Source organism: Zophobas morio, unplaced genomic scaffold (assembly GCF_036711695.1).
Source record: "Zophobas morio isolate AGI-343-1 ecotype UQ-CSIRO unplaced genomic scaffold, CSIRO_AGI_Zmor_V1 ptg000023l, whole genome shotgun sequence".
Lineage (NCBI taxonomy): Eukaryota > Metazoa > Arthropoda > Insecta > Coleoptera > Tenebrionidae > Zophobas > Zophobas morio.
The window spans coordinates 3,678,744-3,692,050 of record NW_026972128.1 but is presented as its reverse complement, the minus strand read 5'-3'; the positions used below and the strand labels follow the sequence as shown (position 1 = coordinate 3,692,050).

At 37.6% G+C, this 13,307-nt stretch overlaps 2 protein-coding genes across 8 annotated transcripts in view; one reads left to right on the top strand and one right to left on the bottom strand.

The window, feature by feature from the left end:
- The window catches only part of LOC135134331 (mesotocin receptor-like), a 211,768-nt gene that overhangs the window by 102,013 nt on the left and 96,448 nt on the right, over positions 1 to 13,307 (bottom strand). The window contains exon 2 of one of the 7 annotated variants that reach the window (XM_064062972.1): positions 11,931 to 12,000. The exons of the other annotated variants lie outside the window; for them this stretch is intronic. The gene's annotated coding sequence lies outside the window, so the exon portion shown is untranslated. The remainder of the gene's footprint in view (positions 1 to 11,930; positions 12,001 to 13,307) is intronic. 7 annotated transcript variants of the gene reach the window in all.
- LOC135133996 (uncharacterized) lies at positions 943 to 6,078 on the top strand. The gene has a single exon (XM_064062562.1). The coding sequence runs from the start codon at positions 943 to 945 to the stop codon at positions 6,076 to 6,078; it is 5,136 nt and encodes a 1,711-aa protein (XP_063918632.1).

The following is a 13,307-nucleotide window of genomic DNA, read 5'->3' as shown; positions in this document are numbered from 1 at the left end:
AACATTATTTAGTTAAAATTTTCTTCGATCCTGAAATAGAATCAAACACGTCTAGTTTCTTAGAGCAATTATAGAATTTGATTTTGGGAAGTTTATTTTTTATGATAACCTCTATAAGTTAAAATAACGTATGTATCGAATGTTAAACTACAGGTAAAGAAGCATTTTATGTGTATTTTTTAAGTGAATTTGTGTAATGACGTCATCAATATTTTCACAAATATACATCAATTGCATAGGTGCACTATAATACTAATTTTGGAAAAATAGGATAATAAATTGCTTCATTAATATTTTTTTGAGTCACCCTGTTTCGTACATATGTTTATGGTTGCGAAAGATAGGCAAGCAGCAATTCCTGTCCACCCCCTTATTGCCTACCCTTAACTACCACCCGCCGATAATCCCCACCCACACAAGAAAGCCGCCCTCTGGGAGAAGAAAATTTAAAAACATTTTTGTAACGAATTTTCATCGTTGTTCGTTAACCGTCGAAGTGAGAACATCTCGTGGCGGCCCGTTGTTATTGTTGTTTGTTGTTTCATTTTCGTTGTTGCAAGAGGCCCCAGCGCCTTTTCTTCGTATCTACAAAAGGCCCAGGTGCCTTCAATCAAGAGAAATCGTCGAGGAAGATCGTTGCAATCAGGGTGAGTCCGTTGTCCATCTTCCTTATATTGTTGTTTGCTTATATGACTTGCGTCGTAAACATATGGTCCTTCGAGCCGGATAGTTTAATTAGCTCATGGTTTACAGTGTTTTGTTTCGTGGTACACTGCAAAAGCTGTTCATATATTTCGCGTGCACACTTTTGCGCTCATTTCTTTGTGCAGTAGAATTGGTTTTATTGGTAGGGTTGCTTGACCTTGAACGAGGGTGCTAACGGAAACGGAACACGTGTTCGTAAAATTTGCTTTGTGCTGAAAAAGATCCGTGAAATTTGTAATGGCTGTAAAACTGAAGGAGGCTAGAGCAATGCGAGCCCTTGCGTATAATCAAATGGTAGAGACCCACGACGTAGCCTCTTCCGCGTTAGTGCAAACTACGCTCAAGGGTTTATTTTCATTCCGGTACCAACGCGTTGAGGAAGTTGTACAGGATTTTCGAAAATATCACGCGGCGGTTATTTCTTGCCTATCTAGCTTAACCGAACCGGATTTTGAAAGCGAAGATGCGGTGAGGAAAGAATTTGATCGATTGTATTGTGAAACCGGAGTCGCATATGGTGAACTTTTTCCCGCGTCCTCGGCATTGAATACTCCCACTCCTAGTGATCATAGTCAAACGAGACAAAATAATATTCGTTTACCAAAAATCTCGTTGCGAAACTTCGACGGCGATTTTGTGAAATGGTACCCGTTCATTCAAACGTTTAATACGGCAATTCACAATAACGAATCCTTACCCCCCGTTGACAAATTTCAGTATTTGCTTAGTTGCCTGTCCGGTGAAGCATTAAATCTGATAAAGTCGTTAACATTATCAGAGGATAATTATCCGATAGCATATAGAATTCTAACCGATCGGTATGACGACAAACGCAAACTGGCAGCTCAATTTTTTCACGGGATTATGTCCATCCCAAAGCTAACAAGGGAGTCTGCAAAAGCACTTCGCTCAGTACTCGACAGTTTCAAAGAGCATCGCGGGGCTTTGGAAGCTTTAAAAATTGCTGACAATTTAGAAGATTTTTTGTGGTTTAGCATTCTGTTAGATAAGGTAGATGTGAATACTAGGAAGGCTTTTGAGGCCGAATGTCGGATTCAAAAGATTGATTTTCCAACTCGCGAGGATCTAGAAAACTTTATTGAATCGCATTGTAAAGTACTAGATTGTTGTCCGGATCCCACAGGAGTTGCTCGCCTGAAATCGTTTAATTTAAGTGGCCCTAAAAGTCACAACAAGGCGTCATTTGTTGTTACGTCGAACTCAGTAAAAAAATGTCCGCTTTGCACAGAAACTCACAACGTCGTAAAGTGTCCAACATTTGTACAAGCGTCGCCTTTTGATCGATATTCATTGATAAAACCTACTAGGACTTGTTTTAATTGCCTTAAAGAAGAACACGCGGTGAGTAAATGCCCATCAAAGGGGTGCTGCCGTGATTGTGGTGGACGACACCATACGTTATTGCATTTTAAATCTCGTAAAACCTCGCATGCGCCATCGGAACCTGATACCACGGAGGCAGATACAAACAGAACTCCGTCAGAGTCTCTCACTTCTTGCATTGTTCATTCACTTGTCAGTCCCTTGAGTTACAAAAAAAATATCTTGTTGGCGACCATAGTGTTGGAAATTCGCGATAGATGGGGAAATTTCCAAACTATGCGCGCTTTGTTGGATCCCGGTAGCCAGGCGTCTTTTATTGAGAGTGCCAGTCTCAATAAATTGGGTCTACTCAAAACCAGATCGACAGTATCGATTTCTGGAGTAGGCCAAATTATAACCAATGCATCATACATTACATCTACGCAGATACGGCCGCGTAAATCTCGGCGGCCGACTCTAGATTTAGAATTCCATGTACTTCCACGTATTTGCGGCAAGCTCCCGGCGTCACTAATAGATCCATCACAATCTCAGTTCTCTCGGGAGCTGGATCTCGCGGATCCCAGCTGGTACAAACCGGGTTCCATTGATGTGTTGTTGGGGGCAGACGTATATTCGGCGATTGTCTGCAACCACATGGTGGACCACACCGCAACACCCGCCATGGTTAAAACTATATTTGGGTGGGCTTTGCTGGGTCCGATTCAATCCATGTCGCTACCATCTATGCAGGCATTACATATATCGCTCCAGCCCTCATTGAACGACGAAGTACAAAATTTTTGGTCCGTCGAAGAAGTCCCATTCAGGACAATTGTTGCACCATCTGACTCACAAGCTGAGGCAATCTTTAGACAGAGTATTTTTCGAGACCCGGGTGGTAGATTTGGCGTCGCGCTCCCATTTAAAACCGACGTAGTACCTAGTTTTGTAGACTCTAAAGCTATAGCAGATAGACGACTTCTTGCTCTTGAACGTCGTTTAAGTAAACAACCCGACATTCGAGCACTGTATTTGGACTTCATGCGTGATTATTTGACGTCCAATCACATGTCTTTACTCACGGACGAATTCCCTGAGGGTGATTCGTTTTATATCCCTCATCATGGGATAATCAAACCCGAAGGGAATCTGAATAAGATTCGCGTAGTGTTCGACGCCAGTTGCAAGGCGTCTAATAATATTTCCTTAAACGACACAATTCTCATTGGCCCCAAACTGCAGGCAGACATTGCCCAATTATTATTAGTTTTTCGAATGAAACCGGTTGCCTTTACTTGCGACATTCGTCAGATGTACAGACAAATCTTGATTGCTCCCGAACATCGACGTTTTCAATTAATCCGTTTTCGATTCGACGCGTCGGACCCAATCCAATCATACCAGTTAAACACCGTCACGTATGGAGTTGCTTCTGCCCCTTTTTTGGCTATCCGGACCCTGCTGCACTTGGCAGACCTGGGCCACTTACAGTTCCCTTTGGCTTCCAAGGCATTGAGAGAAAATCTTTACGTCGACGATCTTGTCTGTTGTTCTGAGTCACTAGAAGAGGCAACGGAATTAAAGTCACAGTTAATTCAGTTATTGTCTTCGGCGTGTTTCGAGCTGAGAAAGTGGGCTAGCAATTGTGTGGAATTGTTGGAGGATATTCCCGAGGGCCACAAGCAGCTACAACCTTCTAATTTTGATAAGGACTTGCGAGTCGCCTTAAAGGTACTAGGGTTACAATGGGATGCTGCATGTGATAACTTTTCATTCTCCGTAAAACCGAATGATTTACCTTGCACAAAAAGGAACATTCTGTCGGAAATTGCTCGGATCTATGATCCTCTCGGATTCTTATGTCCTGTCTCGTTTTTGGCAAAATATATTATACAGTTGCTCTGGAAGGCCGGTGTTGATTGGGATCAAGAGGTTCCGATATCGATTAGTCAATTGTGGAATAATCTAAAAGAGCAACTTCCCACTCTATCATCTGTAAAGATACCACGCCACGTACCACTCGTTGTCACATCGGACTGTCAGTTACATGGGTTTTGTGACGCATCGGAAAGAGGATACGGTTGTGTAATTTACCTGAGAACAATTACACAGGGCATACCAACAATTCGGTTGTTGATTGCGAAATCCAAAGTCGCGCCTTTGAAATGTATCTCCATTCCTAGGCTGGAGTTGTGTGGAGCAGTACTGCTGGCCAAATTGATTGATTTTGTTAAAAAGGCACTGGAAAGCACAGTGAATTTCAGTCGCATATTTGCCTGGACGGATTCGTCTATCGTGTTGTCGTGGATCCGTTCTTCACCTAGTCGTTGGAAGGTGTTTGTAGCCAATAGAGTTTCTTACATTCACGATCGAGTACTACCTAGTTGGTGGAGGCACGTACCTACTTCCGATAACCCCGCTGACGTAACATCACGCGGGCTCTTGCCGGAGGATTTTGTCTCAAGCTCCTTATGGTGGGCGGGCCCGTCATTCTTGAAACTTCGCGAACAGTATTGGCCTCAAGAATCACCTGTTGGGTCAGTCGACACAGACTTAGAAATTCGCAAGATCGAGCTATTTGTTGCTCAAACCAAAGAGCCTACTATTGGTGAAACGTTGGTCTGTCGGTTTTCCTCGCTCAGGAAAATACAAAGAATTGTTGCTTACTGTCGGAGAGCGGTGCGAAAGGAGAAAGGTTCTTCATTGTCGCTGACGGCGGCAGAACTCTTTGAGTCACTTTTGTACCTCATAAGCGAGGTTCAAAAAACTGTCTTTGCCCAAGAATTGTCAAGGCTTCAAAGAAGAGAGCCCTGTTCTAAAAGATTGTTAAATTTGTCACCTTTTGTGGACGAGAAGGGAATTTTACGCGTAGGTGGGCGGCTTCGTCATTCAACTTTGCCGTCGGCTTCTAAATTTCCGGCCTTACTTCCGAGCAAACATCACCTTACAGATTTGTTGATTCGTCAAATTCATGAAGATAATTTTCATTGTGGCATAAATACAACCATGTACTTATCTCGTCAAATTGTATGGATTCTGTCCCCTCGGCGCACAGTTCGACGTGTGCTGTCCTCTTGCGTTCGGTGTTTTAAAGCTCACCCTTTATCTGCACAGCCAAAAATGGGCGATCTACCCGCCATGCGAGTATCCGAGGCAAAACCCTTTAGTTGCGTTGGTGTAGATTACGGTGGACCCTTTTCAGTCTCGGTTGCTAGGATTAGAGGGGCAACTGTGATAAAGGCATATTTGTGCTTATTCATCTGCTTCGCCACCAAGGCGGTACACTTGGAAGTGGCATCTAGTTTGTCCACGGATGCATTTATCGCGGCACTTCGTCGTTTTGTTAGTCGCCGTGGTCGATGTACACACATATTTAGTGATTGTGGGACCAATTTTTCCGGGGCAAATCGCGAGTTTGTAAAGACGATGAGAACAGCGGCCGAATCACAGTTGATTCAATGGACTTTTAATCCCCCCGCGGCACCTCACTTTGGAGGCATTTGGGAGAGTGGGATTAAGTCGGTTAAGACCCATCTATCTAGAGTAGTTGGCACCCAGATCATGTCTCTAGAAGAGTTCAACACATTGATAATCCAAATTGAGGCAATGCTCAACTCGCGTCCTCTCTGTAATATGAGCTCTGACCCAAACGATTTGGCTCCCTTAACCCCGGGTCATTTTCTTACCATGGAGCCACTCACATCGCCTCCAAACCCCGACCTATCTCATTTGAAAATTTCAAGGTTGTCTCGATGGCAACTAGTGCAGCATATGCAACAAGTATTTTGGCGTAGGTGGAAAAACGAGTACCTTCATAGCTTGTATCAGCGCGGCAAATGGGCAGTCTCTAAGCACGTAGACAATGTCGAAATAGGTACGGTAGTCCTCATCAAGGACGATAATACGCCTCCCTTGCAATGGAGGATGGGTCGCATCGTGGAGTTATTCCCTGGAACTGACTCTATCGTTCGCGTTGCCACGGTTAAAACCAGTCACGGGACGATGAAACGGCCCCTTGTCAAATTGTGTCCGTTGCCCAACCAATAAAACCAATGTCGAATCTTTAAAACCTGTTATATATATATATTAGTTTTGGTTGTTCTTTTTTTTGTCTTTTTCTTCCTTTCTGCTTAGTTAATTTTAGTATTTGTAGCTCATTGCAAGCGTAACTTGTAAATAAAATACTGGATCCGTATTTTGGTGGGCGGTATGTTTCGTACATATGTTTATGGTTGCGAAAGATAGGCAAGCAGCAATTCCTGTCCACCCCCTTATTGCCTACCCTTAACTACCACCCGCCGATAATCCCCACCCACACAAGAAAGCCGCCCTCTGGGAGAAGAAAATTTAAAAACATTTTTGTAACGAATTTTCATCGTTGTTCGTTAACCGTCGAAGTGAGAACATCTCGTGGCGGCCCGTTGTTATTGTTGTTTGTTGTTTCATTTTCGTTGTTGCAAGAGGCCCCAGCGCCTTTTCTTCGTATCTACAAAAGGCCCAGGTGCCTTCAATCAAGAGAAATCGTCGAGGAAGATCGTTGCAATCAGGGTGAGTTCGTTGTCCATCTTCCTTATATTGTTGTTTGCTTATATGACTTGCGTCGTAAACACACCCAATATAACCAATTCTAAGAAATTTGAATGCATTGATAAACTACAAGTATAGCTCATGATATTTTGCACATTTTAAGGAAATAAAATTTTGATTAACGATTTACCATCATGCCTAAGATAACCTTAAAACATTTGCAAGATTTCAGAATTTTTGCCGTTTCTAAGTTAAATTGCAAAATGTTGTCATACAAAAATTTGTATACTTAGGGTAAAAAATCAAAAATTCATAAACAGTCAGTTTATAAAAGTGTTATTTTATAAAATTTAAATTGTATTTACTACGCAAAATTTTGAGATGACGCCATCAAATTACTTTGTTAGCGTTTTATCATCTACCTGATATTTCTAAAATACATAAAAATTTTACAACAATCATCCAGTAATGTCGGATATTATCTGTTTGTTTCATGAAATTGCCAATAGGTGACGTTTGTAACACCGATTACAAAGTTTAATTGCATTTTTTCATTTTTTTCCATTTTTATTAGACTATTAATAACAATAATATTTCAGCTTCAGAGTATTACCACTCTGATTAATTTGTTATTAGTTTGTTTGATTACTATTTTTTATGTACTTTTCACGCTTGCCTAACTTCTAATATTTTCAGGTTGTGTTGACATCATTATTCTATAATTTAACTTACCATGTGAAGAATTTTTAATTTTAATATATACCCAATGTGATTATTTTTAACTCTTCACAACAAATGTTACATAATCTGTTTCAAAAAAATAAAATGTTAACAGAATTATGACCGTTTAAAAAACTTGTTTTGATATGTAGGACATCTAATGGAACTTCCTTACTCAGTAGTATACATGGTGTTTACTAAACATTCTATGAATTATTTTAGGATTGTTTTGTCCTTGAATGATTTTCAGAAAGACGCCTTGTTTCGAAGATACGGAAAGATAAAAGTAAAGTATAAGTACTTAAGGTGTAGTGCAACATAATGAAGATCGCTGCACTGCTTGAGTTGAACGTTGGTTATGACCTGCCCGATCCCCAGATTTAAATCCCCTGGATTTTTATTTATGAAGCCATCTGAAAACATTTGCGTACACTATTCCAGTGGAAAATGAAGAAGATCCAAATCGGATAATTGAGGAATGTAATTCAATAAGAAACAACCCCGGCATTTTTGAAAAAGTTCCGCAGTCAATGAGAAGATGTTGGAACACATGTATCTTAGCTGGTGGTGGTTTTTTAGCAATTTTTGTATCTTCGAAACAAAGCTTTTTTCCGAAAATCATACAAGGAGTAATAATTTCAAAAAAACTCATGGAATAACCCCCTGAATTTTTGGCGGCATGTTTAGCAAACATCTTGTATATGTTTACCAGTTTTCAATAATATTGTCATAAAAAGACAGATCAAGTTTACGAAAATATAGCTACATATTTGGCAAATATTTATGTACAAAATTACATCTATGTACTACTAAAGACCAAAAATACGGGAAAGAAATTTTTTATAGAAACATGTACCTCTAGTGTGTGCGTGTATTTAAAACAAAAAGTAACCAATAATCAGACAGCAGCAATCGCGCAGAAGCATCAAGAGAAGCTAATTTTGTGCTAATAACTGTAATTAGTGTTTCTATCACACAAAATAACGTAAGAGATTTCTCTGTAACTGTAAATTGTGGTAACCGTCAACAACAAAATTAACTCGTTTTTAAAAATACTATAATCAATAGCATTTTTTTAATACAATAAAAAGCGAATCTACATTAAAGTATAAAAGTTTTAAAAACATCATAAAATGCCTTTATATAGGAAAATCTGCGATCAAAGTTCCCCGTTACGTTTGGAAAAGTCCAGTCACGGTATGGATATAAAAATTGATGGTATCGTCGCAAACTCATTTCAGCTCAAAGACACAGCAATAATCTTCGGCAGAGATTGGTATTATTACATATAAATCAGCTGAACGCAATCTAATTACGTGACGTTCAATTTTCAACGATATTGGTCCGACGTTTTTCATTTTCGCTCTAATACAACTCGAACGTTGACGACCGTCAACTGGTAACTCGATTAAGGTTACCTGGTTTTATAATACGATATCGATGTGAAAATTTAAATTTTAAATTGGCAAAGATTATTATTTAAGGAAGTAGGAAACACGGAACTTAATTATACATTTGTGGTTAATTAATAAGTGTTGCTTTAGAGGCCAGAGGTTACAAACCGCACTTTAAGAATACTTCAAGATTTTGCGGCATTTGAGTTGTCTGAATAGAAACAGTAAAGAGTTCGTCATCAATAAAATCCAAAAATAGTTGCATTTACGTTCATTCATTGTGGGATAACATGAATCACAATGAGAAAAAGCAACGAGGACAGTGCACCCAATAAAACAGCAATTTTTTACTTTCACTCCACCTCGGAGAAAAGTTAATTCTGCCATTGACCTACAACGGTGACCTGCCTCAACAGTGTGTTCATTACGTAAGTCCCATTTACGTCACAACGTGGATTTCGGTATATAAACGAGGATTTTTATAGACGCTATCTGAATTTCATGGGAAGTGCGTTTCAGAGGTGAATTAACTTTTCTTTTATCTCGACTGAGTGACTTCATTAAAGATCTAATCAAATTAGCAAAGTTTGGAACAGGACAAGAGTGTTTGTTTTATGTTCAGGCTTTTATGTTTGTTGTGTTTTTATTATTAGTGTAGCAGGTGTATATATTTTAACTGTTGTATACAGGCTGTCTCATCAAAATATACACAGTAGTTACTTAGTAATATTGTTTTAACACAAACCCAACTACGATGTTAATTCAGAGTTCAAGTTAAAAAATAAAACGCAACATTTAATTATTATCAATAACTCAAAAAGATATCGTTAAGTGCACGGAAATTATGTCACTTACTTATTAGACAGTAATAATATATGAAATAATTAAGATAAATCGGTCAATTAGGACATTAAATCATTTCATCACTTAAAACAAGCCAGTACTAAGTAGCAATTAATTCATAATCGGGACTTCGCTAAAAGCAGCGTTGGCACTGAACACATTTTCACTCGTTCTCATCATATGATTTATGTACTGCTTTGTGATTGAATTCGGCGGTGAAATTTGATCGTGGTAAAATACCCACTTATTAAATCCCCTGCGAATTAACATTTTCCCGCAATTACTTTTATGTTAACGTTCAAATTAGTCTTTGAATTGTTCCAACACATGCAATTTTGTTTGATTTCAACTTTTACCAACGTGGGTTGTGGATTTGGGAAAGCGAGAAAATTATTAAAAGCAACAAATGTTTCTAACTTTTACAATTGTACATTTTAGTGTGGAAAAGGCTCGTTATCCATCAGCCGTACTAAATTGAATTCCACCTGCGACGATGTGTGCAGAGTCAACATTTTATCTGATTATACGGAATGAGAAAATATCGGGTTATTATTTTTACGTTGCGTGGTAGAAGACTAAACTAAACAAAATAACATCAGTTACTAGGAATCAAGTAAGGATATAGATTTCGTCCATATTATTTACAAAAGCTATTTACCGAAATGAAAGTCAAACAAGTGGCTAATAATAAAATAAATATCTGTGTTGTAATCTGAGAAAGGTTTTACAGATTTCCCAAAAAACAGCTTTCTCAGGTTAAGATATATTTGTTCTGGGTTCGAAATTGATACTGGTTTTGTGACAGTTTTCTTGTATTGGCTTTTTACTATATTTTTTATTTTTAATTTTAGCTTTATATTTCTTATTACTAAAGACAACACAGCTACAGCAAAAACTGCATGTAAAGAAATTTAATATTTTTTAAAATTTTATTGTCGAAACGTGAATAATAGGAGACTCCAGGAATGACGAATCTTATCGCCAACATAATGAACGTGTTGACAAAAACCGGTATTTAACACATATTATTATAGATTCTTTATTTTTTGTGGATGATCTTGTAGGTTTTGCCATGTCCCGCTTTGTATTTAGTTCTTGCTTGGAAGAAATGAGGCGTTGCATTCTGTACTTCTTTGTTTTAGTCAGTAGATTTTCAATTGCAAACGAAAAGCTTGCTCTTTCGGCATAGAAACTCGATTTTTTTATTTTTTGGAATCAATGACAATTTTTTGTTAACACGATCTTTGAAGTACTGTCCGTGTATTTGCTTCATTTGTAGTGCATTAATTATGTTTTCCGACGTGTGTGAATTTCTTCGTTATTTATTAGATAGATTTAGGGTGTGTACTTCAAATCTAACAGTTTCCTTCTGCTCTTCTGAGGAAATGCTTCTTCTATTTTGAGACCTGCTTGTTATATACATTTTCTAAAATCTATTATTATTATTCAGAATCTTATCAGAATAAAAAACATTTGGGAACTGATGTATTGTCCAAATAGTTCAAATCAGCACCATTAGAGTACACCAACAAAAGTTACTCATTGTCTTAGATGGGATAACTAATACATACAATCCTAAAATAAAATTTAATGCAATAAATTGAAAAGTTTCATTCTTGTGGAAAAATCGAAATAGATTCAACACGAGATAGACAAATGGTTATAACTGGCCCTGACTTTTTAAAAATGTTTTGGCACAACATAATACACGTGCAGACATCCCGCGATTTAAACGACTGACTGATGATGAGATAATCACCCAAAAAAATCACCTCTGTCAGGAGATAATAATTTTTAAGAAATCTATTATGATGATGTTTTACCTGTTCAAGATCGTTTAAAAGAGGAAAATCTTGTCGAGGTAAAATAGGATGCAATGTTCTGCTCTGTAAATAATGAAAATGACTAATATTTCGTCTGTCACGGACTAGAATACTAAAATAAATCGTTTTAATTAAATCCCGAATTTTGTTACCTTAATTAGCGAACAGCGGTAGTACAAGTGTATTATACATTCAGCTGTAACAAAACCGTGAACGATCCTGAAAATTATTCCAGGTACAGCCCTTAACTCCCTGGAACCCCAGAAATCTATATTGCAGCAAACACGAACGAACGATATTATTAGATATTAATCACATCTATTCGAAACAATGAATTCAAAACGGAGACTAAGAACAGGGATTGTGGTATTTTATGGAGGCTGTAAATCTTCAAAATTTATAAGGATATCATTTTCATTATACTCGAAAACCGCAATATTTGTCGGTTTTATATAAATCGATAAGTTTAAGCCAACCTTAGAGTCTAGAGGGGAATATAAATGGAGGCCTAAGTACGAAAATTCACGTAGTATTACGTGTAGTAACAGATAGCCATATCCACCCAGATGCGGGTAACGGTGAGATTTATCACCTGTATATCACTGACGGCTATTGAAAGTGGGCTCTGATGGCTTTATTGGGGCCCAATAGGTCCAGATTATCTGAAAAAAAAGGAGAAATCTATCATTCATGGGTTGCGGTAGCTTGAAAAATTTGTGGCAACCTTCTGCGATGATTAATATTTTTTAGATCGTGCTACGACTCCTGAAAACATTTACTTTAATTCTTAAAATAATTGCTTGTTCACCATATGCGCATTTTCTGGATGTTTTACGTCGAGTGTGGCAGGTTGCCAATACCATTTCATTAATATTGGGAATTACTGGCGTGTGATATACCAGAAAGTATTCAGTTTTGCAAGGCCATTGCAGCAACAACGCTGACTGCAAACGTTATCATAAAAATATTAGATTTCTACTCTAACTATTTAGTTAGTAATAATAGTTATATACAAGGTGACTCTCTAAATACGGGATTCTCGGTATCTTATTAATTATTATTAGAAATCGAAAAAAAAGTTAAGGACCAATGTTGTACGGTTCTTTGGGTAGCATACATTAAAATTTTTTTCGACTACACAGACTATTTTGTTTCTGGGGTATAGCACATAACTTTGTTTTTTTTTCTGTTCCCTTTCTTTCAACATGTTAGTGTGTCTCTTGAATAACTAAAACAAAAATGGATACCAGACACCAGACAGACAGAAACGGGAGACTAGTTTTTTCGCATTGTAGGGGTCATGAAACGTCGAGAAAACATAAAAGTGGCCATTCGTCCGATGGACTCGATTACAATACTTCCTTATTAACTTTAAATATAGAAAAAACTTGACAAAAAAGAAAGAAAACAAAAACGAAATAAGATGCGATAGTAAAATACAAGATGTTCTAAGTATTTGAAAACCTGGAATATCGAAATTTGGAAATTGTAATAATTATTTTTTTTTATAAAGAGTGCATAATAAGACTTTTTAAGTTTTATTTATTCCACAACAAAACGCGTACCTTTAACCTTTATTTATCTTTTCACAAAATGTCTTATCACAGATTTAAAAAATAACCCTATTACAATTTTTTTGTGAACCACTTCATTGGTAAAAAATTTCCAGAAATCTGAAATAACAACGCTGATTACGATGCGACGTGCTGAAAAAATATTCTGAAAGTCGAATTATCTATCGGCTTAGTATAGGAATAATATTAAAACTGTTTGTTCGAAAACAAGATTTAAGACCTGCTCAATTCATTTGCCTCCCACGTATACAAAGTTTCGGTTTTCAGTCAAAGGAGAAAGCTTAAAGATATATATGCTTATGTTAACCGGATAGAAAATCAAAGAGGAACAAACAAAATTTTAAGACAACATTTTAATAATATAACGTTCAAAAACACACAAATTATTTGTCGAC